Below are 26,754 nucleotides of genomic sequence, written 5' to 3'. Positions count from 1 at the left end.
AATTCAAGGACACTTAAGGAAAGAGGAGCAGCTTAATAAGACAAAAACTACAGCAGAAAGGGTTAGGAAGATAGACTGAAAAGACAGCTGAATACCATTTACACCAGCCAAGCTGAAAATATATTGTTGCGATACAGACAAAAAAAATAATTCTCAAGCAATAAAACAGGAAGATTCCACGCCCACCAAATTAGGGGGAGGACTAATAAAGCATTCTTAGCAGAGATAACAGATGTTCTTTGAAAGTTCTTAAAAAGCAAAGAAGGGGGAGACTGAGGCCTAGAAAAAGGAGGGGGAAGGGTACCTAAAAGAATGTAAGCTTGTAATCTTGACGCCAGCACAGAGAATTAATGTAGATAGGTCCTTTGCTAATGAGGAAGTGTTATTAGCTATTAAAACGCTAAAAATGGACAAGACACCAGGTCTGGATGGCTATTCGGCTCTGTTTTGTAAGTCATTCAGAGGACTTCAGGCTCCATATCTTACACTGCTCTTCAATTCCTTAGGGAAGGGAAATGCAGCCAATCAGACCATGAGTGTAGCTGAAGCGATATAGATCCCCAAGCCTGGAAAAGACCCTATAGGCCAATTGTACTCCTAAATCTAGATACCAAGATCTTTACTAAAGTCTAGGTGATTAGATTAGACAAATATCTTATTTGCGAATCAGGATTCATCAGGGGTAGGCAAATCCATGACAGAAGAAGGCTTGCACATTTAATTAGGAGTTCAACCATATCAGCTGGAGTTTCCTGTGTAAAGATTTAAAACAGATGGATTTGGGGGCTGAAATGAAGGGTTGGATACTAGCAAATTACAGGGCTCCTACAGCAAGGATATTAGTGAATGGGAACTGATTGAAACCAGTAATATTACAGAAAGGAACCAGGCAGGGCTGCTCACTCTCGCTGTTGTTGCTTGCACTATCTATAGACTCGCTGGCAGCGATGTTGAGAAGATCCGATGATATCTGGGCTTGAGTTTATGGATAAGACACATAAGTATGCCTATTTGCAGATTACATTCTCATGTTGCTTACTAAACCCGTAGAGTCACTGACGGCATTGGAACATCAGGCAGGGGGTTTTGAGAATTTTGCAGTATTCTACATTAACGCTAATAAATCTAAGATTTAAAATGTTATGTTATCACAAGAGGAAGTCGCTTGACTGACAGAAATTGTCTTTCAAATGGGCTGTTTCATATATAAGATACTTAAGCATTACCTCCCTATCCACAATGGTACATACTAATTGGTCTATGACCAAGAAAGAAAGAAAACAGGATAAATCCAGAGGGCAATATTCCGGAATCATGGCTAGAAAAGATCACCCCCGGTAAAAATTAATGTCCTGCCGTGGCATATGTATCTGCTTCAGGAATGGGCTTACCCCATTTGAAAGTTGGAAAAAGCCTCCCCACAGAAATAAATAGAGTGTTTTGTGTTGAATGGGAAGAGGTATAGAGTACCAGGAAAATAATGATGGTGTCTAGTAATAAGGGAGGACCATCAATGCCAGACACCGAAAAAAGTGGGTATTTATGGACAGGGCTGTGACGGGATGACCACTATGGGAATTATTTGCCTGCTAAGACACACTAGGCCTAACAATACACACACCAGTGATATACGAAGCACAATTATGAAAAGACGGGGCGCTGTTGACATTTGTTTGGGATTCACAACTTATACATCACCCTTCAAACCCGTTCACCAGAACCTAGAAGTCACACAAGCAATAGAATGGAAGGCATTGGAAAGATGGAGATTGCCTCACGTTAGGTTGCTTTATTCCTGAAGGGTACCATAAAATCACTGAAATAGACAGATTAACCAACAAGCAAATATTCTAATGGGCGCTTCATCCCATGATAAAAGAAAACCTATATCCTTTGAAAAATATATCATCACATGCCCAGTAACATCAAACATTTACAAATTACTAAAAAAAAAGGCAGAAAAAGCAAGAAAATTAGTGCCTTCAGAAAATCTGGGGAAAGGTCTCAAGGAGGGAGATCCTGGATGTGGAAAGGCGCTGGCTGTGGGAGGACATACACAATGACCACAATCATCCACAGAGAACTGATATAGAAAATGATGTACAACTGGTCCATCACCCCAACAATGATTAAAAGAGATCTACCCGAATACACAGTGGTTTGCTGCAGATGTGGACAGGAGAAGGGATTTACTATGAAAATTTGGCAATCCTGTTTTGGAAGGAAGTTCTTAACCGGATAAAGAGCATTTTTGGATTCCTGACATCTGACTCACTGGATGCCTTTCTAGTGGGCATCAGAGACCCTAGAATGTGAGGAAAGGACAAAAACAAGAACATTTGTTAACCACCTCAAAACTGCTGCCGGTCAGCTAATAGCAGCAGACTGGAAAAAGACAGACATCCTACTAAGCTTTGGAAGGTAGTAGCTATGGAAAAAGTAATTTATGGTCGAAGGGATCAACACAAACAGTTTCAAAGTATATGGTAGCCATTGGTCGATCATCTGCTGAGAACAGAGACATGGCACACAAGGTCACAAAGACAAAGAACCTTAGATTTGAACTACTGACTCTTAGCACATCCATGGAAAGGCCCATGACCTAAGGATGGAGGGGAAATGGTGAGCCTTACACTATCTGGGATAAGTCTTGTTTGTGTGGGGGTTACATGGGGGAGAGAAGAAGTTGGGAAGTTAGGGTAACATAAGAAAAAAGAGGAGATATGGGAAATCTGGTTTTATATAGAACCCCGTATTGGATAACTATGCTTACTTCTCAATAAAGAAAAAAAGCACAGGGTTCTGTATCAAGACGATCAGTCCCCAAGTCATTGCAGAATAAGCTTAAAAACTTTCTTGGGGCCAAGAAGAGCCAAACATCATTTCATTTAGGTGGATCGATGAGACCCATACCAGTCCCTATTCCATTGATAATATCCATCCATTTTTCCATATAGTTTTGTTAACTTTGTTAGCTCTACTTATTAGGTGTGGGCATTTGCACTCGTCTATTTCGTTTCACTACACACTTGCTATACAAAATCTTGAACTGTCTACCAGTGCTCTATTTGCTTTTTGATGACAATCTGAACTAATACATGCAGCTCTGATATAGTCTGTTTAAGATTATGTTGTCAGCCATTGGGTCCAACTGAGAAGCACTGGAGGACCCAACATGGTGTGTACGTTTTAGTGAAGAGGAGAGAATGAGAAGTAAACCAGAGGAGAACTGATACCCAAACGTAGTACAGTGTTTACAAAACTAAAGTTTAAAAAGTGGCATTTAATTAACTCTTTACAAACATAATCACCAAGGTATGTGGCTTACACATGAATGAATAAAACATGTGAATTACAATTAGACAGAAAATATGATAAAATATATTTTACCTTATGGGTAAGGGGTTTCCCATCACCATGTGGCTTTCCAGACAATGCGTCAAAGACATAGATAACTAAAAGAGAGGACACATTCTGAAATATCAACTGTCCATTAGAAATACAAACATGCTAAATTTTAGACAAGTCATCCAAAATATATAACCATATAAGACACAACAGAAAAATGCCTAGTAAAAATAATATAGGACTTCTGGTGTACAAATATTACGTATTTGGCACAGGTACAGACCGTGCCTCTCTGGCTATAGATAATGCAAAGACACTATGCTAGCCTGCTAAATTTGTGGAGTGAAAAAACAGCCTTCTTACGTCTGTCTTCCATTCCTAAAAGAAGCACGTTAACCACAGAAATAGTAAACAGTTACTGATCAATACCTGATTTTCTCCAACCTTCGTATCTTCCATAGAGTCTCAAGTGTCTTTATGTATGTATTCCCCATCTTAATGTTGAACCTTTCAGAATAATTTGAAACTACTAACAAAAGCAAGGAATTTCTAAATAGTTTAGCAGTTTTGATGCAAAGAATATATTCACTTCATTAGTTCCCCTCAAATTATTTTGGACACTAATGGTTTCATCAAGATCAACAACCTCTGCAGATGGATGTTAAATCATTTTACTTTTAGAAGATGTAGAAAATCCACATTAACGTTACATAGTGTGAAGGCAACCCAGCTTTTAATGGCGAGCAAGAAGCCATACACCCGTGCTCAATGTCATAGGCACTGACCAGGAACAATGCCATTCATGTGGCAAGATCTCTTTCTAAATCTGCATAGGGTAGAGGGCCTGGAAACAGATATAGGAGATATGGTATAAGAAGGGGGACCTTCTACGTGTCCTTGGATAAGCTAGAGACTGATTCCTGGTACCTGAGATCTTCTTTCTTGTTGTGAAGCCAAATAATCTATTTGCCCTGCAGAGTCCTTCTTTTCATCTTTACAGCAAACATACACTATTTAAGGAGATGTAACTCAGGAAGGCAAACATTGCAGACACTGTGAGAGGTTTTCGCCACTTCTTTGTCCCACTGTTGGACATCAGACAAAAAGCAAAGGCATTTTGCAAAAAAACAAAAAAGATTTTATTTCACAGAATGGCTGAAACCCCACTTCATTTCGTGAAAGACTTCAAGTGGCATCAACATCTAAAGGTTTTGAAAATTGTTTGTTGCAGAACGAAAGTCAAAATGGGTGTGCTTAGTGCTGCAGTATTCTGTCCTCAGAAGCTGGGAAAAAAAAACACAATTGCAACTGCCACTGAGAGTGCAATATAGGACATTGAGGGAATAGGATTTCTTAAAGCAGCAGTGTCCATTTTACAACCTTTAAACGCTGCAGGTCTCAGAAAGTTTTCATGGAATTCTGCGGGGTTCATCACTCTGCAGAAGGAGAACGGGATTTCTTGCAGTACCGAAACAGGTACAGTGCTTGCTGTGTATGGAAGAATGTCTGCACATAAGCCACTGGCGGAAGGGCTAGTTGTAAGTGGATGTCAAGACTGCCTCTCTCGGCCTCTGCCGGAGGTGTGATGGGACGCAGAGTGGCAGCATGGGTGTAACCTCAGGTGAGCCAGTCGCAATATGCGTGTCTAGGAATCAGCCACTTGTCATGTTTATGTCTCAGTGGCATTGGCTACATAACGCCCTGATATGGCACGTCTGATATAAGTTTGACGAGGGCATAGACAATTGCAAGCATTAAGCCTGGCCCTCTTTCTCTAGGCACATTTTCTTTTCCACAAGAGAGTTAGTGGACTTGATTTGGTAAAAGGGAGGAAGAAATTACTTACCTGTAAACCCAGTTCTAAAGAGATGTATTGTAGGGCTGAGAATCCTCAATATTTTAATACAACAATAAACAATGTTAAAATGGCATTAGGCACAGACAACATTGTTAGTTGACTAGCACAGTCCCCTCATTTGAAAAGGTCCAAACTTCAGCCAACTAGGTGAATATACTGAGCTCACCACTCCCTTAATAGGTCATCATAGATCAAACTTCTCAAGTGGAAGCGCAAAAGATTGACTAAGCCGGTGATGGGGTGAAGAGAGGGAAGGTTCCATGTAAATATATGAAGGATACTACTGCTGGAGAACTGGAGTTACAGTTAAGTGACTCATTTTTTCACCAGCATTGGATCTTTCATAGATTCAGTCTTGACTCAGAAAAGCTTGCAGTGCAAACGGTATTTTAAAAGATGTGAGAAGCATGAGCCCCTCTATTGAAACAGACATGTAGGATCGCCTGCTCCTTCGAAACATCTGCTGCTGATTCAAGACTTGAGCAGTGTTTAGTAAATAAGTGCCTATTCTTGCAGCCTGGCAACATTCATGAAGCAGAACTTAGACATACAGAGCAGCTCTAGATGCATGCCCCTTGTGTGTTGTCACTGCATTCTTGCGATGGTGGTTTGCTTTTTTGTGACAGAAAAGTATGAAAGCCGATATCCAATGTGCTTTGTTATGTTTTGCTAGAGGACAAGCCTTGTGTGGATTTCCAAATTAGATGGAGAGATGAACTGAGGCTCTGAAGGCTTTTATTCTGTCAAGAAAGAACTTGAGCTATCTACAGACATCAAGGGAATACAGTGTTCTCAAGGGTAAGAGAAAGGATTTGAGAAGAACGATCAAAATACTAGTGGTTTATTCAGGTAAAAGTCTCAAAATCCGAAGACACCTTGAGTATAAACTTTAGGATTAGTGGAAATTGTAACCTTAACTTTGTTGTAAATGAGAAACGCTTCTTGATTGTGAAAGCTTGAATCTGCTGATATCAATGCAAGTATGAGGGTTGTTTTTCAGGACAGGTATCCCAAGTCTGAGTTGAGAATCGTCTCAAAAGTGGAAAACGTGAGATGGCCGAGTACCAACTTAAGCTATATGATCGTTCTGTTTAGAAAAGAACAACGTTGGGTATTCCACCTTCGTACACATATACCTGATCTGAACGACGATATACCTTGGATTGAATTACACTAGCACTTTCCATATGGGTGTATCTGGATCATACACCATGTTGCTCAATACGCTATCCATAAATGTCTCCTCACTCTGTATCTCACTTTCCAGACTACACAGTCTTCTTTAATATAGGATATAGATAGACCCTGTAAACTTACATGGTGAAAGCTCATATATATTCTTTTGTGAATACTTATTGAAGGAATGGTATGAGCCCACACCATAGTGATGTCTGTTTGTAGCCACATTTTTGGCTTGCACACACCCACACACGGCCAAACCTGAGCCTCCTTTCTTTCATATGTCAGTCTTCTTATACGACATCTTTACCATCTTAACATGGCGGCCACCCTTTACCTATTCTGTCAGGACTGTGTAACCAGCCACTTTTTAATTTAATTGTCCGTTTTGCTCACTATCCTTTATTACATCCGTCACAGATTATAAATTCTGTTGGTGAATTCCCAACTTATTGGACTGAGTAATTAAGGGCACATTGGCTTATTGATGCGGCATCCTTACCATATCAACATGACATTAATCCTTTACCAATCCGGTCGGGACGACGTGACCAGCCACCTTTTTATTAAAAACGTTTGCTGAGTGCGTCGGCCAACGGCCATCCCGAGCACTTCCACCGTATTGCTGCGCACGTCCGTTGGCCAACGCGGCCCCGCACGCACATGGAAACGCCCGCACCCGCCACGGTTAAATGGTTAATTGCCCGTGCTGTTATCCCCCATTACATCATACACTAATTACAAATTCTGCCTGTGAATTCCTAAATTTATTGGACTGAATAATATGCATATTGACTTCCTGACACAGAACCAATTTACTGTTCTAAGATGGCGGCCTCAAACATACCTATCACACTCTCACCCTCTTTTCCAGTGACAACGGAAATGATTTCTCGAAGCAGTGCACTATAACACTAGGAGACAATCCACCCCTAAACATATTTGGGCGCTCAAGAGGGTGGGTAGGTGTGACTGCTTGTGCCTTTCACCGAAACCGTGAGTACCTTCCTGACTTGACGATACAAGCACTTCATGCTCCGAAATGTGTACAACGGTAACTGCCATTTTTCAATGCAGATTGTGACAAAATGCACCTTCTCGATCGACCCAGGGGACTACCTCCTACGTCCTATACGTAAGAGGTACCTCCTTTTCCTCTCCCGCCTCTCCCCCACCCCCTTTCCCTCATGGGCACCAATTACCTTTATGTAAAGGTCTGGCAGTTAATGGGACAAATAATAACGCTTGATTTACAATTACTTACAGCCTGCCTCTATTGCAAAACAATGAACTATTTTGATATTTCTTATACGTTATGCTGGTATATGGCAAATGATTTACTACAGATTTGATGTACATACTAATCATTATGATATACTTACCTAACAACTAACCATGACAACGTATTGGGGTACCCATAGCCTTATGCCTGTTTTTACTAATCAAGAATACCTCACCATTGGTTTTAACATTATGCACAGCCATCATATGGCTCTAATTGATCAGTCAAGTCAGCAACTGCGCCTGGCCACCTTTCAAAGGCCAGGAACATTAACATGGTCCACATATAAGGGACAATCTGGTTGCATCAGGATTTATACACCAAAAACATGACTAATTATGTTTATATTTACTGTTTGTACCCTCTTCCCCTTTCCCTCTTGTCATTTTAGATTGGACCACCACCAGGGTCCTACTGGTGGCACCACTTCAATTTGAGGAGGCTATCGCCAATACACCACCTTTTTGTCTAACTTTTCACTTTGGTCCTGAAGAAGCGCTAGGGATCTCCTCCTGAGACCATCAAGGGCGCAAAACATGTCGACCTAAGCTATTCACAATTTCATTGACACACATATATCATAGATACTTAGGGTTACCATAACCTTTTAGCAGACATAACTACCTCACACTCATCATGCGGCGTACAAGCAAAAGATCTCCGCTAAAATGATCCTTCGGGGGACCCGGAGGACACTGCAGTGCCGGCCCGATGAGGAGCACCACCATATGATGAAGCATGACATCCCTTGGCATATGTGAGGGTACCAAGTAAAAGTCACTTTGACTTTCCTTCTCATTTTTCTAAAACTACACTTCTTGTCTTTTCTTAGGAACAGTGAGCCATTGTTTTGGTTTAGAATAGGAATAGACATATTGGTCTTCAGTACTTGCCCTTAAAAGCAAACAAGAATGATGTTTTTCCACAGTGGGAATAGGAAGGTTGTTTTTTTGGGATTCTACATCAGTTAGGCAATGGAAGTGATGGCTATCATCTGGAGGAGAATGGCTGTGTGCTGTCTCAGGTCTTCCATCAGAGCATAATTGCCCCATTACTGTTCACGCTGGTCCTCCTTGTGTATGTCGTTCTTGTTTGCTGCCTAAAATCATCATCATTTCCATCGGAGGCCATATATTGTGTTTTATCCTATAATGGGTCTGCTACAGATTGGAACCGGTCATAGAAGTGCTTCATAGGTTGTCTCAGTGAGTCCATGGTTACCTGTACCACAAGCACCAGAGAGTATAGCAGAGATTGCCTGTAAGGTTAAAGCCTATCATACCTCCAGGGTTCCTCATCAACCTAGTTGTCTTCAGAATGTCCTGGAATATAATAAATGTCTAATTAATTTGGACCTTACGTTTGTGAACCTGAATCAGAGTGACTGTCATTATCACAAGAGTAGATTTAGTCACTTCCTTCACATGGTTGGCAAGAAGAGGAGTTGTCTGAAAGCGGAGTAGGTGGCTCTGGAGTAATTATTTTCGGTGAGACCAGGGATAACAATGTTACAGTTGAGAAAATAGGTTTCTGTGGCTAAGTCGGAAAGTGGTAGCCATCTTTGCTGAGGACCCTGCTCTTAACAAAGTAGTCGCCAGCCGAGAAGAGATAGGCTTCTTAGTGGATAGTAGCACTGTCGCCAACGGGACATGCTTTGTCGATGGAGTCATCATCGACAAAGGGGACTTCTTTGTCAATGGAGATAAATATGGGATGGACTTTGCCTTCAATGGTGTTGTCTCTGTCAATGGGATCTGCTTCATTATTGATGGTGTGGTTTTCATCTGCGATGTTAATTTTATAGTAAATGGTGCAGCATTCTTTTGCCACCGATGGCATTGTCTTTATCGATGGTATCAATCGACAACAGCGTCTGTTGATGGACAGCTCATAATTAGAGTTGTGTACAAAGGCGATTTTCACAAAGGTTTCTTACTCTTGCCATTCGATGATGGAATTGAAGGCGACTTTGACCTCTGTCTTGGGAGAGAATATCACTTAAATTGATGGTTTTGTTTCGAGTCTGGTAATCTCTGTGACATGGTAGTGAAGGAAGAAAGCATCCTCAGCACCACTGTGTGCTCAGATGTTGGAAAAATATGGAGTTTACTCATGTAGGGTGCTTCATTGGCTCTATTTGCAAGGTTAGCCAGGACATGACAAATCTGTATAATAACATTGTTTATCAAGGTAATTCAATAAATAATTAACGCTAGCTAAGTAAACCCAGCTCCAATTATAATTAAAATTATCTGTGCAATGGAGTGTGTGAATGTTTTTAGGTTACTATGACTTGAAGTCACTTCTCAAAATATTAATTGACTGTTTGCAAGAACAGAAAGGAAATGCATTGATTTTTAAGCACACAAATTTAAAAGTGTTATCTGGTTTCGCAATGAAACCAATTCCACAGAGTCTAGAAATTCTATTCAGACAATGAATTTGTCAGACATGGTTAAACCAAGCACTATGTAAAATCCAATGAATGACTGATAAAATCAAAAATCAAAATGTTGAGCTTACGTTTTTCATCTGATTTGTCCTTTATCGCAATGGCATCACTACTGAGAGAGACAGTTTGAGAATTTAGGATATCTGCTCTCATCCCAGGAAACTTTGGAGAAGAAATGAGCCTTCCTTCATAGGAATATAAAAATAAGCTCCCACCATCAACTAGGAGAAAATGCCTAAAAGATAAAATCAAATATTACTTCACTGTCTGAAAAACGTTCAAATATATTTGCTGTTGAACACATAGATGTACACCACCTAAAATATGTTGGCTGTAGTGCTTTTGTGCATGTATATGTTGAGACATTTCTAATGTAAGACAACGTATGACCCTGCTGAGGGTTCTGTGTGTTAATAAGGGCCAAAACTTCATTTTACACACTTAGGTTTGGGGAGAGGAGTTGGCCTAACGGCTAGGGCGGACGACCTCGAATCTGGGGAACCGGGTTTGTGTCTCGGCAATGACGCTGATCATCCTGTGATTCTGGGCAAATCACGTAATCTCCCCGTGCCTAACAAAAATGAATGTGTCCTCATGTAACGCAACTGGTGCTATGTAAAGCGCTCTGATACCCGATACCGGGTCAACTTCGTGCTATACAAAACTTCGTAAAATAAAAAAATAAAAAATAGGTTGCAGCAGCAAAAAGCGGAACAATTATTTCTTACAGCCGGGGGACCACTTTATCACAAGCCATTCAATGTAGTGCCTTATGTGCCTGTAATCTATCACCTGCCTTCCTCTCACTTGTGGGATTATCAGTCACACTTGGGTAAGAAGAAGCACTTAGAAATAATAAACAAACTTAAATGATTGAACTACCTCCAGACCATTCACTAAGAACTGAAATAACTTTACATTTAAAGAAAAATATGACAAGAAATTGATCAAATGCAATTCATTTTTTACAGTGTTGCATTAAAGAACTAAATTACTTTATAGCTTGGAGCAAAAAGAGAGGTGAAAGCAGAGGAGAGATAAGCAAAGGAGGGAAAGATAAAAGGAAATGAGAGACAGGGTGGGGAGTAGAGACAGAGTGGCGGAGAGGAAAGAGTGAAAAAGAATTGAGGGACAGAAGAAAGAAAAAGAGCATAGAGGGGGAAAATGAGTCTGGATAAGCACATGGAGGGAGTGAGAGAGCTAAGGAAAAGATGAAGTCAGGAAAGATTAAGTGGAGAGAAGGGTAGAACATGAGATTGGTATGGAGAGGGACAGTACTTAATTTGTAAAAGAATGAGTGCCATGCCAAAGCTATGCTCAAAAGCCCGCAGCTAGTGGCATCAAAATACTTTGCCACTAATATCAAGGAGGTAGTCTTAAAACATTTCATGCCGCTTTATTCCACTACCAAACACTCCCTGCCCTTTCATCTCACTCTTGCAGGTTCCTGCTTACTCCCTTTGTGTGGTTTTTTCCATCATTCTCTTCCTCTGTCTTTCTGAACTTTGGGTTTTCGTTCTCCTGCACTCGTTAAAATATCTGAGGTGAAAAAAATAAGAGCGGGTCCCCAAAAATAAGTGCAGATGCCCCCCCCCCCCTCCACCCACAGCAACCATGAGCTCAAATTAAGCATGGTAGAGGGAAGGATAGGAATCAAAAGTGAGGAGAAGGATGATGGTAAACAAGACCGGACTGGCATTTCCCTAGGAGGCTGGAAAGGTGGGGGACCGGTTTTGTTAATGGGAGCCATTTTTGTAGCAGTTTTCAGGAAACAATAAAAGTATCAAGATAACTCTGGTGACTAATGTACCTACTGGAGAGAGATCAGAGTTGTGTTTAATGGCGGTTTTGACTCACCTAAGGTAGTGCGGAGGGTAAATATGCCTGCTGCAAAGAATGTGTACCAGCAGATAACAGAACAGTATTTTATGGGCATTACTCAGTGGGTTACTGCTTTTGTCACACATATCCTATTGTTACTGTGCAGTTCCTAAGTTACAATTGTAAGCTAGCAAAGTTGGCTATAAACTGCCATAAAAAAGCTGGATGCAAACTCCATGGTACAGGTTAGAAAGTTGTTTTTCCCAGTATTTCGTTATCCTAATGTGGCTAAAAAGGGTTTGTTTAGATAGAAATAAATTCTTATTAGTAAATCCAACACTAAACACTGTGCTACACTCTGAATCCTGAGTTTGTGCTTCTCCAGACCAAGCACTCTTAAAACTAGTCAAAGTGATTGCGATCACGATCACACATCAAAGCGGCCGCTAAAGTGAAAGTAATTGCTGTAAAGCGTGGCGCGCGCGCCCGCGCACATGCACTGTGGCTCTAGGCTGGCCTGGTAGCACTTTTTGGAGCCCTCTCAATAAGTCTCGCCAGACCAGCGCATGCGCTGGGTCAGGCGAGACCTAAAAATGCTTACCAGTATGGATGAACGTGAATCCTACACCTTGTAATCCCCATCGTCATATATAATATTTTCTTTACACGGATTACACATGTATGATTCATTGTCTCTGTATGTTTGTGTGATCCACTATTATGGTTTCTTTCAAAAGCACCTTACGTGGCGTATTTCAGTGCCCTCAAGACATTTTTTAAGGTTCATAGTGTACACCTGTTTTACCCTCAACTCCTGTTTACATTTTTTTTTTAATTTAACATTTTTATTGAAATCAAACTAGTCACTTTTAGAAGCACAGATTGCATATGTTTTGTTACAGAGAAGACATTTAGATATATCAACCTGTATCTTGCACAATATTGTAGGCGATTCGTACTCGTTCGTTGTCCCCCCTTTTTGACATTTCCAATTCCACCAAAGGTGAAACACAGAGTTCCCCCCGAAATGTATTCTATCTGCCTCATTTTTTTTCCCATTTTTTGGGACAACCCCTGGACTTATAAACATCTTTTTCGGCAACCATGCATTTGTCCATCTCTGCCACCCAGCCTATTGTCAATGGTCGATACGGTGCCCCCCATTTCATAGCTATTGCTCTATTCACTAGTGTGTATCCTAGGGTGGTGTTCTATTTCTGTTAAATCAGTAGGCTCCCAAATATTCAAGATCCCCAGTCGTGGTGTCAGGGTAATCTGTTTCCCCAACACATCCTGCAATTTGTCCGTTACGCTTTCCGACAGGGGACGTATCTGGGGGCATTCCCAAAGGATATGGTAAAATGTTGCCACTTGGTGACAATGACGTAGACAGAGTGCGTCCTGCCTAGATCCTATTTTCGCAAGTGTTACCCCGGTGAAATATGTCCGGTGCAACACCTTAAGTTGGATCAACCTAAAACAATGGTTTATGGCGGTCTCTCTAGGGGACATCAATACAGTTTGCCAATCATCATCATCTATTGGCCCCAGGTCTGCTTGCCAATGGTCTCTAAGGGTGTGGAAGGGGTCAGGTAAATTATTGCATAGTTTCTGATATGTGAGTGAAATGGCCTTGTCTGGGATGGGTTCTGATAACAACCGGTCTTCCAATGGAGAGGACTCTGGCAATGTTGTCAAGTCTGGGAGTGTTGTCTGAAGAGCATGGCGTATCTGCAGATACCGAAACACCTCACCATGCGATAGCTCATGTTTCTTTTGTAGTTCTTTAAATGTGAGAATCTTTACCTTGTGTATGAGATCTCCTACGGTGGATAGTCCAATGGTGTCCCATTTATCAAAGCCACTGTAGTAGCAGAGCAACCCCAGTCGCCGTGAAGACCACAGGGGTGTGGCTTTTGTCATTATTCCTGACCATACCAGACGTTTAGTCGCTCTGTGCCAGAGGACGAGCGTTTGAGCCATAGGACCCAGGTATATCCCCTTCTGGACCTTGGTGTAGAGGGCGCCAAGGTACCATTCACGTCCTGTCTGATATCGCTCCAGTCTGTATGCCGGGTTTGTAGGGTGGCCATACAGCCATTGATTAATTGCCACCAGCTGCGCTGCCCAATAATAGAGCCTAATATCAGGGAGTGCTATTCCCCCGTCATACCACCCCTTCGTTAATTTTCCTACCGCTATACGCGATGTGCCCCCATTCCAAAATAGAATACGGACCTCCGCCTCCACACAATTAAAGTAAGAGTCGGAGACTTGGTAAGGACAATTCTGGAGCAGGTAGAGAAATCGCAGTAGAGCCAGCATTTTAAATAGAGCCGCTCGACCTAATAAGGACAATGGCAGCGACCTCCAATGTTTGACGTCTTCAGGAAGTCTTTTTAGGGGTACTGCTAGATTTTTGTCAAGAAATACTGGAGGATCAAGCGTAATGAAAATCCCCAAATACTGAAATCCTTTATAGGTCACTTCGAGGTCACATCCCCGGGGTAGTCTGGGTGTCGGGTCATGTAAAACAAACAGCACGACTTAGTCCAATTAATAGCGTATCCAGAGTACTTTCCGAAGTTTGTGAACATATTTAGCAATCTGTGGATTGAGGCGTATGGGGATGCTAAGTAGATCAGGATGTCATCTGCGTACAATGAGATCCTGTCCTCATTGTCTTCTTCCCATTTCAGCCCCGAAGGGCTACGTCTCACCTTACCCAGGATGCCAATGGTTCCAGTACTAAGGCAAAAAGCAGGGGGGACAGGGGGCATCCCTGCCTAGTCCCCCTGCCCAGCAGGAGCGTTCGAGAAGTGCGGTTATTCACCCTAATCTGGCCACGCAGCCCAGTGTAAAGCAGTTTGATCCACTGTAGGAATCGCGGACCAAACCCCAGACGTACCAGGACCTAAAAAAGATAGGGCCATTCTATAGAATCGTATGCCATGGAGGCATCCAGCGACAGTATCACCGCGCCTTCTTCTATACAGTGCCGGCGTGCCAAAACATTATGGACTCGGCGAATATTTAATGCCGTGTTCCGGCCCGGTACGAAGCCCAACTGGTCCGGGTGCACCAATGATGGGAGAACGGCATTGAGACAGGATGCCAACAATTTCACTAGGATTTTTGCCTCTGCGTTTATTAAGGAGATCGGTCTGTAAGAACTACACTTATTCGACGTTATCCGGATTACCACTATGGAGGCTAGTCTCGGATCTTCGGGCAAGCTTCCCTTCTCCAAGCTTTCTATATACATGTGTTTGAGGTAGGGCGCTACCCGTAGGGCCGTCGATTTGAGGAATTCGATTGGGACCCCATTGGGCTCCATCGCCTTCCCCGATTGTATCTGGAATATGGCTTTACAAATGTCATCATCTGTTATATCTGCGTCTAGCTCAGCCCTTTCCGTATCTGATAGTGAGGGCAAAATCATATCAGTCAACAGTTGACGTGAGTCTTCAGATGTATATGTAGTGGAGGAGGAATACACCGCCTCCAAATAATCTGCAAACGCCTCTGCTATCTCCTGGGGGTCAGTGATCTTATTATTTTCGGTAGTGGACAATTACGGCACCCACCAGTCCCCTAGCTCCCTTCTTTGCAGCCATGCAAGCATTTTTCCTGCTCTAGCTCCCAATTCGTACACCCTGTGACGTGTGTGAAGTAGTTTCGCTCGGGTTTTGCCCCGCACCATATTTTTATATTCAAGTTGTTTGATAGCTAATCGGTGTGTAGTGGCCTTGTCGGCTGAGGAGTTATTCTGTGCCTCAAGTTGCTGGAGCTCACTTTCTAATTGCCTGTTTAATTTTTTATATTAAATGAATGGGCAAAAAGAGCTATGGAGGGGACAGTATTGGGTTGTCTAGTCTGAGCATGTTTGTTTAATATAGACCACAGCAGTATTGTTTACCTGAATGAATAAATCACTTGGTTATCATTAAGCACCATTTACTCATTTGCAAACCAAATACATGTTATAAAACACCCAGAAAACTCAGTACTAGCAGCTCAAGCATGCTGTTACTACTTTCATTAAGGGAGAGATTGGAATGCTGGAAGTGTCACCACTAGTGGGGGAAGGCTACACAAGGCTAAAATGGCACAAAAAAAACAAATGAAACATGCATGGCTACAAAACAGATTGGAGAAAGACACAGGCCCAATAGAGAATGGGTTATGGAAGGAAGCAAGATCTAGTTTCCAGTTGGTTCAAATGAAAATGTCCACCTAGTGCACTACAACAGGATTCAGCTGTAGAAATTTGGAAGATTTAATATCAAAATGTGAATTTGGAAGATGTAGGAGGAACATAATGGACTTGGCTAAGTGAAGAGAGAAAGTCAAGCGGAGTGTGTAGTTATGTACAGTAGTGCTGCTAGCTAAATACTTAGTAGTTACGAGAACTTAAAAATGACTCTATAATTGATAATTTGTAACTGAGTGAAGAGAACAAGTCAAGTGGAGTGTGTAGTTATATACCATAGAGCTACTACCTAAAAACTACCCTGTATTAAGATTTTGTAGATGAAACTGCTTACAACGGTGTATGTGGTTTATTGTGCCATTTTCCCTGCATTATATTCGTATTTGGTCATTACTGTCATAGGTACATTTAGCAGACTCCACATTTTTCTTTTGTAATGTCACAAAAAGTTAGCAATTGTTTGAAGGAACATAAAAAATGAAAAACTCAATAAAATATATTTTTTTAATGATTTTTTTCATCCTATAAACTATAAAATCCTTGATCAAGGATCACCAAACTTCGTTTGTGTAACCAAATTTACATCCCAGGTTGGTAGCCGAAATGTAATTAACTTAATTACAAATTTTCAAATGTTTAGCAAAAATGATTTTGCTATTTATATGGCATAAATAGCAGGTGACTAACTGTGTAATATAGTCCAATACTCCCATCGAGATGTTCTGTTGACATCATAAATCATGAAGCCAAAGGCCAAGTGGTTTGTAAATTCCATTGGAACCCAGAGATGGCAATAAAGGACCATATCATAAGTGAACTGTTAAGTATTTTTTACATTGCATGTTGATTTTTGGGTACTGAGCTTGAACAAGCTGTTTTCTTCAAAGTCCAACTAACAGTGGACACTGAGAGATTTAGAATATTTAGGTTTTTTTTGTATTTCTGTAATATATTGTTAATATAACCATCTGCAATGGTGATGATCAATGGATAACTGAAACAGAGTTTAAAAACTGAGTTATGGTTCTGATCCAAAAGCAGAAAACCTGTCAAATTTGCTGCTTGTAGTAACGAAAGCACACAATGCATGACAAAACTTGTGCTACTCACCATGTTGCTGCCCTTTCCTTGCTTTCTGTTCCATTAGGAACTGGTGTTTTGAGCACGACGCCCAGTGTGAGTTAATTCCAGGGTTGTATGCGTTGGTTACCAAAACTGGTGAGTTTCAGTGGTATTTCAAGTTTATCGGAACCATAAGTCAGTTTTTTACTGTGGTTTTTAGTGAATATGTGCATTGAAAGGGAGGATAAATAATGATTAAGCGTGTGTTATGATATTAGGTAGGGGTGTGTGAAGTAGTTACAGGGCTTCCTCCACCACATTTTTAACGTTCATTGCTCTGCAAAGCTGCCAAAGTGTTTTTTTTATATATAAAGCTGCAAAGGTGTGGCAGCAGGAAAGTTTCTGCTGCTGCACATGACCAGGAGCATGTTGTAGTCCATCTGCATACAGAGTCCCTCCACTACCACTAAACCAAAAGCTCAGCAGGGAAAACCAAAATAAGTACCTCGTTGGCTGGTGGTTATGGTGTTAAAACGTCTACATCTGACAGGCATCAGTACCTAAAACATTGTATCTCTGCAATAGTTTGTTGCTTTTTAGCCACTGCCTGTTCATCTTCATGGCCCACCCATCCTTGTTCATGGACCTTCCAGCGCAAGAATCCTAGAGCCGGGCCAGTGTAAGTATAACAACAATGCACACAGACTAGACAGTCTTAGAATTACACTAGGAGTACAGAAACCAATATGGTGACAGTGGGAAGGTGCCAAACCAAACAATAGGTTGTGGCTCCTTACATGCTGAAGTAGCACACATATGGCTAGCCAGAGGCTTGGAATTTGCTAATACCACAATCCACCACTGTTCCCCACCAACACAAGGACTTTGGCTTGACCATGATCCATTGGAGAGCATATCCGACCCCAGGTAAAGACCAAAAATCGGGTGTCTCTCAGCAGATTTGAGCCACAGACGTATCCTCACCCAGCTGCTTAGATCACAGTAAACTCACCAGTCCTCAGCAGCAAAAGTCAAGCAGAGAGAAGGTGGGTGGCACGGGAAAAAAGAAGAGAAATGAGACCCCAAGGCAACCCACTTACAACAAACCTAACACTTTCACACAGAGAATCAAACAGAGTCCAGGAATTTGTTTTACGAAGGGAGAGCATTAGCAAAGGAGTTGTTCATCCAGCCAAGAGGGGAACAGGTTACACCACATAGGAGGGAATTATTTGTGGTGCTACAATAAGATGTTAAGAGGGGAACCTCTAGAGAGAAAACAGGGTTGATGGCAGCTGGAAGATGGATATGATGGCTGGTGATCTGATGCATTCACCTTCTGTCCTATAAGTAAGTACTATTTACCATAGAGGGAAAAGAGGATCAAAGACCCAGAGAATTAAAGAGCAAAGTGTAGATGCATTTTGAGGGCGACAGTGGTTGGTGATCTAGTTCCACCAACCTTCTCTTCTACAGGAAGAAAAGGTGACAGATTGAAAAAGGTCAATATAAGCAACATTCCCTAGGTAAGATCAATAGAGGCATTTTCCCCTTGCCAATAAAATACATTATTACTGAAGTTGTAAAATATAAAGAATAAAGAAACTACTTCAATTAATCCTTTAGGTACTGTCTTTCACTAGGCTGCAACGTCAACAGATCCTAACATGCACCTTTTCCTGTGCTATATGTCTGCTCCTGTCTCTAACAAAATGACAGATTCCCCAGCATAAAAGAGATACATAGGGGATGGCAGCAGTCAAAATGACAAGGGTTCAGACAGAGATGTTTATGAGGAAGGCCCAGCTAAACTGAGCATTAGATTTAGAACCATCATTAAATGCAAAATACTTATAAAATGTCTTTCATCAGAAATTAAATCCACTCAAGCACCGACTGGATTTGTCCTTCAAATATCCCTTAAAGGAGGTGAAGGAACGGTCCCAGGAAGCGTCCACGTCAGACAAAGGGGATACACTTGAGAAAAAGGTATCACTAGATTCTCATACCTCAAACTTCGAATACCCAGATAGCCGAGATTGAAACATTGGCTCAAAAAGATGCATGAGCTCCAAAACAGACTTGAAAGGCCAAGAATAAGGGCCTTCGGAGAAGAGTCCAATGTTTTACCCAGCTGAGATTGAGCACCGGGGAACTTCTGGGATTGCAAACATCATGTACAAGGAATCACGGAAACCTTTGGGCAGGCATATGTGGAGCCCACTCCAGGAAGAATGCTCAAGATCACATTCAAGATCAAATACATGGCAACCGTGAAAGAGTATATGGAAATAGTCACTTGTATCTATATATTCAAAGAAACAGAAGACATGCTGCAACAGAACAGGGACATCTCACCGAGACTGTTGGGTAGGTGTAAGTGTCTCATAATGGGCTGGAAGGTCAGATTTTGGATTCTCAGTATAGAGGACCATCTGTATTCTCAGAAACGCTAACTCCACTATCTCACCCCGGACACATAAAACCTCACAATGAATTTGGACATGTACTGGGCTGAAAGACTACTGAGCAGCTTTGTGAACCTGTGAAGTGCTGCCTTTGTATAATCCTGGATAGAGCTGTCAATTTCTCCCAACAGTAAGCTTGACAATATTGCAAAAACACTGATGGCTTAGTTTGAGTTAGGCTATTATGCTAGGGGTCAAGAAATGTGAACTTCCTTATGATGAGAGTGGCTACGCCCTCTCACCAATGCTCTGATAGAATGATAGTGGCAGGGACATATTTGTAAGAGACGAGTACAGGCATTTTAATCTGAAGCCTTGTGTGGGGGTGGAGGTGAATGGGATAGGGGTGAGGAGGAATGCCTACCACCTGTTTGATGTAAAGGTCTGTTCAACCGCCCATAATTGGGGTTCTTTCACTTTATCATGTACAATGGGGGCAGAATGATCTTTTCAACATGATAGCATTTGTATGCAAATATCTTGCCCCCTCCTCTTCTCCTTGAAACTAAGAGTGCCTGGGATGTTGAAGACAGAGGCAACCCACTACCTTTTGAGGTGCATAGGCTTCTTTCTCCTACCACTGAAAACCCTACTAGTACCCGCTTCCTGCCTCTGACCAACATTTCCATGAATTGACTCTACAGATCGGGTCATTACACATCCACCTGACCGACCACAGATGGTCTCAGAAAAGTCAGCAGAAAAGAGAGTCTGCACATTTGGGCTCCAAGAACACAAAGAATACTTTCCAGGACGGATTTGCTCGGAGTCTAGCGTAGCCACAGAGAAGAATTGGCTTCTTCAGCTAGAACGTTGTTCAACATTGGACTTGTCTAAATGAAATTCATGTGACCAGAATCAGGAGAGAAGAATGATGGTTAGAGCCATGAATGGAACCACAGTTTAGAAGGCACTCTCCACCGGGCCTAAATCCAGAAAACGTGAAGTAACTTTACAGGTCGGCCTGTGGAGAGAGATTAAATCTACCCACCTACTATGAGGAGCTAGGGAAACACTTGCCAAGAGGAGTGACCCCGTAAGCAGCAATGAGTGAATGCCTAGCTGACTGGAAGGACGGGTTTGGAGGTCATCTTGACAGACTGACACTGCCCAGTAACCATAAAGTCACCCACGCCAATTGCCCAGGAAGCAACACCTTGGTTGAGGAGTTGCTCAATAAACCTGCCTAAACGTACCTCCTCTGCCATTCTTAGAGGTGTTAGCTAATCAAAAATTCCACCCCTTGCTTGGGGTCCTGTCTCTCTAAATGGAAGGGATTGTCCTGATTCCAGAATCGTTGCAATGAACTTCCTATCTTTCTGGATCCATGAATCTAGATGATCAATGCTTTAATCAAGACCCCATTTGTCCAGGTCAGAAGCCAGAGGCTACTAGACTCTGAACATGCTGTGGGAACCCCGGACCCTTCTGTGTTCACTACTTTAAAATCTTCACCATGACTAGTGGTTAAAAAGATACCGGCCCCTGGTACGATGGAGGCATCGCACTTCCAGACCTACGTCTTTACTACTGGACTTCACAATTAGTGGCAACTAACCACTGGCTGTACAGTCCCCCATCGAATCCGGCGTACTACCTTGAAAGATACCAGACTGGCCGGGAGGGGTATTTAGGAGCCTTATATACTAAACCCCGCAGGGGGAGATATCTTGGTCCAATGGCTCATACGGTCTCCATCTGGCGGTTGGCTAACAAACGGTTGGGTTGGCAGGGTAGGCTGATGATGTCCACGCCCCTATGGTCCTCTCAACAACTGGGACTATTGTGCCATCAAGTAGGGTTCGACAGATGGGACACAATAGGGATCTCCACGGTTGGGGACCTTCTACACAGAGGGAAATTACTCACATTTAAGGAACTACAAGTGAAACACGAACTGGCACCCACAGGGATTTTCAGGTACCTACAAATACGTCACGCGCTCACCACAGCATTACCAGACCTGACAACTGTCCCAGACTCGTCCCCTCTGGAAGACCGACTTCTCTCTGAGCCCCTCCCCACTAAGGCAATTTCCCTTACGTACCGTAAGCTGTGTAACAATCTCCCAGATCCCTTCCTTACTCTTAGAGACAGATGGCAATCAGATTTAGGACAGCTTGATCATGAGGACTGGCAAACGGCACTGATGTCCCCTAGGGAAGCTGCAATTAACCAACGCTTCAGACTAATTCAACTGAAGGTCCTGCATAGGACACATCTTACTGGGGCAACGCTAGCCACGATAGGGGCATGACAAGATGCGCTTTGCTTGCGTGGCTGCAACCAAACCGCTACATTCTATCACATATTATGGGACGGCCCCTATATACGGCACATCTGGGTACGAGCCACGAATAATATGCAGGAAGCGCTGGGAAAATCACTAGTGCTGACACCCCCACTAGGAATCCTGAATGTTTGGGTAGCAAATGATCTTACAGACATAGAACAACAATTCACCACCTTGGGATACACCCTGGTTAAGAGAGCCATTGCTATGAAATGGGGGGCTGCTGAAATGCCTTTGGTGATTGGGTGGGTGGCGGAAATGGACAAATGCATGGTTGCCAAAAAAGAAGTATATAAAGGTGGAGGATGTCCTTAGAAATGGGATAAAAAGTGGGGGGCCTGGAATGCATATCGGGGGAACTTTACATTTCGCCGACTGTAGAACTTGAAATGTCACAAAGAAAACCACGTGAATGTAACTCTGATCGTATAGTTGCTTAATATACTGCATCTTTTTTCTTTTACATGATACAATGTATACTATTAAGATCTGTATACGTCGTATGCTTTATTCTCAATAAAGTTTTATTTAAAAAATAAATAAAAAAAGATACCAGACCCTATCCCTTAAGTACCACCTAAGGGACAACCAGATAACCTTGAACTGTGTCCAAAGCAAAGCCTTGCCAGGCAAGACAAAGAGCAAAACGTCAGATCACTTGGCCTGGAGGGGGTCCATCTGACGTGTGTCGCACCAAACGACAAACTTGTCCCAACGACTGGCATATACAGTTTTCATCAAGGGATGCCTGGCTGCCAAGTTGACATCAACCACCTCAGAGGAAGGTCAAAGGTGTTCAGCTGTCGTTCCTCAATTTCCATGCATTGAAGGTGAGATTACAGAGGCCTGGGTGCAAAACCCTGCCCTGTTGCTGCAACAGCAGGTCCTCCCGAAGGGGCAGCCTCATCGGTGGACATTGGCTCAAGCCCAGAAATTCTGAATACCAAACTCCCTGTGCCCTGCTCAGAGCCACTGGGATGGCTTGGGACAGGTTTGTCTTAATCTTCTTGAGAACCCAGAGCAGGAGTGGAGTGGTACCGGCAGTAAGCCATACAGGAGTCCAGAGTTTCACTCTAGGAGAAATGCTTCTCCTAGCAAGAGACCCCTTGGAAACTCCAGTGCGTAGATGTGCTGATATTGCATGTTCTCTGCAGTGGTCAACAGACGAGCCAAGGTTCTCCTCATTCGCAACTATGTGCCAACTTCAGGTGTAACTGCCACTCATGCTGAGCTCACCCGCCCTAACATTCAATGAGCTGTCGGGGGTTTACCACCAAGAAGATGCATTAGTGATCCAGCCATTTCCAGGCACAAGGCCTCCAGGCACAGGGTACGTGACCCCACCCCACACTGTATGTTGCAGAACACATGGTGGTGTCATTGTCTGTAAGCACCTGTACCAGCCTCCTCTTGATGGATGGAAGCAAGGCTTTCAACGTCAAGCTGATAGCCCTCAGCTCCAGAAGATTGATTCTGACCCAGGACTCTGCAGGAGACCAGAGGCCTCTGATCGCCGCCTCTGCCTGATGGCTGCCCCAACCCTGAAGTGATGCGTTGATCACCACTGTCAGCTCTGTGTGCGAAAGGGAGAGGGGTCTGACGCTGACCCAATCGCAGTCACAATCAAAAACACTTATTTACACAAATAAATAAACATACAAATGTAAAACAGAAAGAGAGAGTACAGTAGACAATCATGCATGTCTTTTCAGCCACTTAATCTGTTTGAATCATTGCTCATTACACAGAGTATCTTCAAGTCATTAATATTCACTCTGTCCTTTACTGCCGATCAAATTTAGTGTGATAAGTGCATCTTATGATTTTGAATTAGGACAAAAAAAGAAAAATACCTAGTCAAGTGTTATAAAAGGTTTTTTAATGGGGTATTTTATATATTTTTTTAACATATTGTGATGGTGGTTTTAAACTTATTGATACTTACATGAAATGTGATATGTGTCTTTTAGATTAGACATGGTGATTTATTTATTTAAAAAAAGTTACGAAACCTTTTGATAATATACAGGTGTGGTACTGGAACTTCAATGTAACCGGAGGAGTACACAAAGTGTTGATTGGGAACAAAGTAAGAGTGGGAAGTGTGTGTGAGATTTGACAAACAGCCCCAAAGGGAAATCTCTTTTTGACTTAATACTCTAGAAAGGTACTCTGACCCTTTGGGAGAGTGGGGCCCCTCTCTGCTTAGCTTGATGAACCTGCAGTGTCTGCCAGGAGATTCTTCATACCAGATTTTAAAGTGTCAGAGGAGGGTTAGGGGGCCAGTATGCTCCCACCAGTAGGCCAGACTGAACTATGGGTCATGTAGCTTGCACCGCGAGTCTCAATATGGAGGTGGAATGTGGTTGGAATGGGAATCTCAGGGGGGCGAGCTGGAGATGAACATGTGAACATGTCTGCTATGATATCTTATTGATATTGAAAACTGTAAGTAAGTCCAAATGCAGGTGGTGACCTTGAGGGATTTCGTGGATCCTGCAGGGAGACTAGACAGGTGAACATCTGGAGATTCTACAAGCTAGTATTCTGGTGTGGGAGAAGAGCTGAGGATGCAGTTTGCTCCCAACTCAGAGCCAGACAGAACTATAAAGCATGACGAAGTGTCAGGCTTCATGACCATAACCATTAGGGTGTTTTTTTTTCCAGATCATGACGATCCTAATAGAGTACTAAGTGCAAAAATAAAGAAATCTAGACAGCGAAAGGGAATTTAGTTGGGTTAATGCAACTGATTTTTTTAACCGAATTCTATGCTGGATTTTGTCTTGTGGTATTGCTTAGAACTGCAAAAAATATACTCCACAAGCTCTTGTCAGAAAGACACTGCAGCAGGCAGTGACATTATCCTTGCAGATTACTTTCAGGTCACGACTAGACTAAAATATTAATTGACGAGTGTGAAATGTGAAAATACTTTCCAGGTATGCTTAACCCAGGTCCTTCATTCTAACATTTCTCTGCAAGGTAAGTTTTGTGCCTTGATCCCTCTAATAGCTTACAAAGTCTGCAATGCTGTGCTGCGGAGTACTTTGGCCAATGGTCTAATGTTTGTGGGTCAGGTACATTTTCCCTGCTAGTTTTATTTTTACCGAGGACTTTCTCCCCCCATTATGTAAAACTAGTGTGGTCCCACTTAAGGGTGGACAGGCTCAGCTTTGGTAGCCATAATTTAAATCTCAGGTAACAAGACAACAGGGCTTGTATTGTCCTTTCCACCGGTTTCTATGCTACTCTCATCTTTCTGCAAGGAATGGTCAGTGGGATCAGTTTATATGATTTAAGAATGTTTTATGTTGGGTAAATACAAATTGACCCAAAATACTTTTGCCTCCTTGCCACAGTAAAATTAAAATTAGGGTACGAACTCAGCCAACAGTTTGCTCATATTAATTTGAGATGCTCCTTCCTTGCTCAAGTAGAGATAGTGCGCTTTTATAATTTCTTTCAATGGATGGCCTCTCCTTATGAACACTAGGGAACCTGTCACTGTGAGAACCTTAACTGAAGCCCACCATCTCCCAGGAATATCATACAGCTAAGAATGGCTTTTGAGAAAAGCACACGATTAGGCAAAGTCCCACACCCTTGTGCTTGAAGAAGGTGACAACGCCTGCTCATGATGCAGAGGATTGTTACAGATATACTCAAGACATTAAGGGGCAGATGTATGAGCATGTTTATTGGTCGCAAACCCCGGGACCCAGTAAATCGCAGAGTTTGCGACCAATATATATATTTTTGAATGAACAAAAACCATTTAGCAATTCAGTAACAAGTTTAATTGGTTTAGGACACCATACCAAATCAGTATTTGTAAGGGGCATGTTTAGGGCGTCCCTTCTGAATACTGCTTTCTTATGGAATTAATTAATGTTTTGCGACCGAAATCCATTGGCAACACATTAATATTTTACGGATTACTGAAAGGTAGAGGTAATCAATTAAAAAATGGGAAAGGGTCCCCATTAGGATGCATGAAGCAGGTAGGGTTCTGACGATTCAGAATTTTAAGAACCGACCTATTAGTACATGTGTCGCTTGTTAAAAATCGTTAATGGGCACAAAGAAAAGGGTCACAAATTGCAATCAGTAAATTGTACATATAGCACATACTCAAGCAATTAAACTCTTAAAGGATTTTCTGCAAAATTATGGAACTGATTGTCATAAAATTGAGGAGATGCATTCCAAATGACTATTTCCATTGAAAGGGACACACAAGATTAACAAGCAGGTGCTGCACTCAAAAGAGATTCTGTCAGGGAAGTCATTGCTGCGCCATGGTAACCTTTACGCAGACAAAGTTGCTAAGCACAAGCAGTCACACAGAGATCACATGCCTCGGAATGTTTTCAGATTTTCTAGTTCCGGGTATTTTTTATATTACATGACTTGAGACAAAGTTTACTTCAATCTAGCCTACTAGATGGCACCAGGTACCACCTGCGCTAATTCCAATGTAGATGTACGTTTCAAACTGTAGATGCCTATATTTTAAAACTTGTACTATGGAACCCTAAGAAATCTGTAATGCACAAACAATAGCCAGTTAATCCCATATGCCAGAATGAAATGGAGTCTGACCAATGACATAACTGGAAATATTATTAACTGACGGACTTCTAATCTTAAATAGGGCAGGGATTGAAACAATGAACAAGGATTAATGCTTCATACAAAAAATGTCAATGAAATTCAAGAAAGAAAAAAAGTTTAACTAAATCTGGCCAGGCTAGTTTAAGTGTGACAGGCCTTCA

At 42.2% G+C, this 26,754-nt stretch overlaps 1 protein-coding gene across 1 annotated transcript in view; it reads right to left on the bottom strand.

Moving 5' to 3' along the window:
* IFT80 (intraflagellar transport 80) overlaps window positions 1-26,754 on the bottom strand; it is a 455,321-nt gene that overhangs the window by 115,660 nt on the left and 312,907 nt on the right. Inside the window, exons 12-13 of the mRNA XM_085634720.1 lie at window positions 10,191-10,354; window positions 3,391-3,455 (exon numbers count right to left, since the gene is read on the bottom strand). Coding sequence (XP_085490846.1) covers window positions 3,391-3,455; window positions 10,191-10,354 — 229 coding nt within the window. The remainder of the gene's footprint in view (window positions 1-3,390; window positions 3,456-10,190; window positions 10,355-26,754) is intronic.

Source organism: Triturus cristatus, chromosome 11 (assembly GCF_964204655.1).
Source record: "Triturus cristatus chromosome 11, aTriCri1.1, whole genome shotgun sequence".
In the NCBI taxonomy this organism is placed as follows: Eukaryota; Metazoa; Chordata; class Amphibia; order Caudata; family Salamandridae; genus Triturus; species Triturus cristatus.
This window is presented reverse-complemented; position numbering and strand designations above follow the sequence as displayed.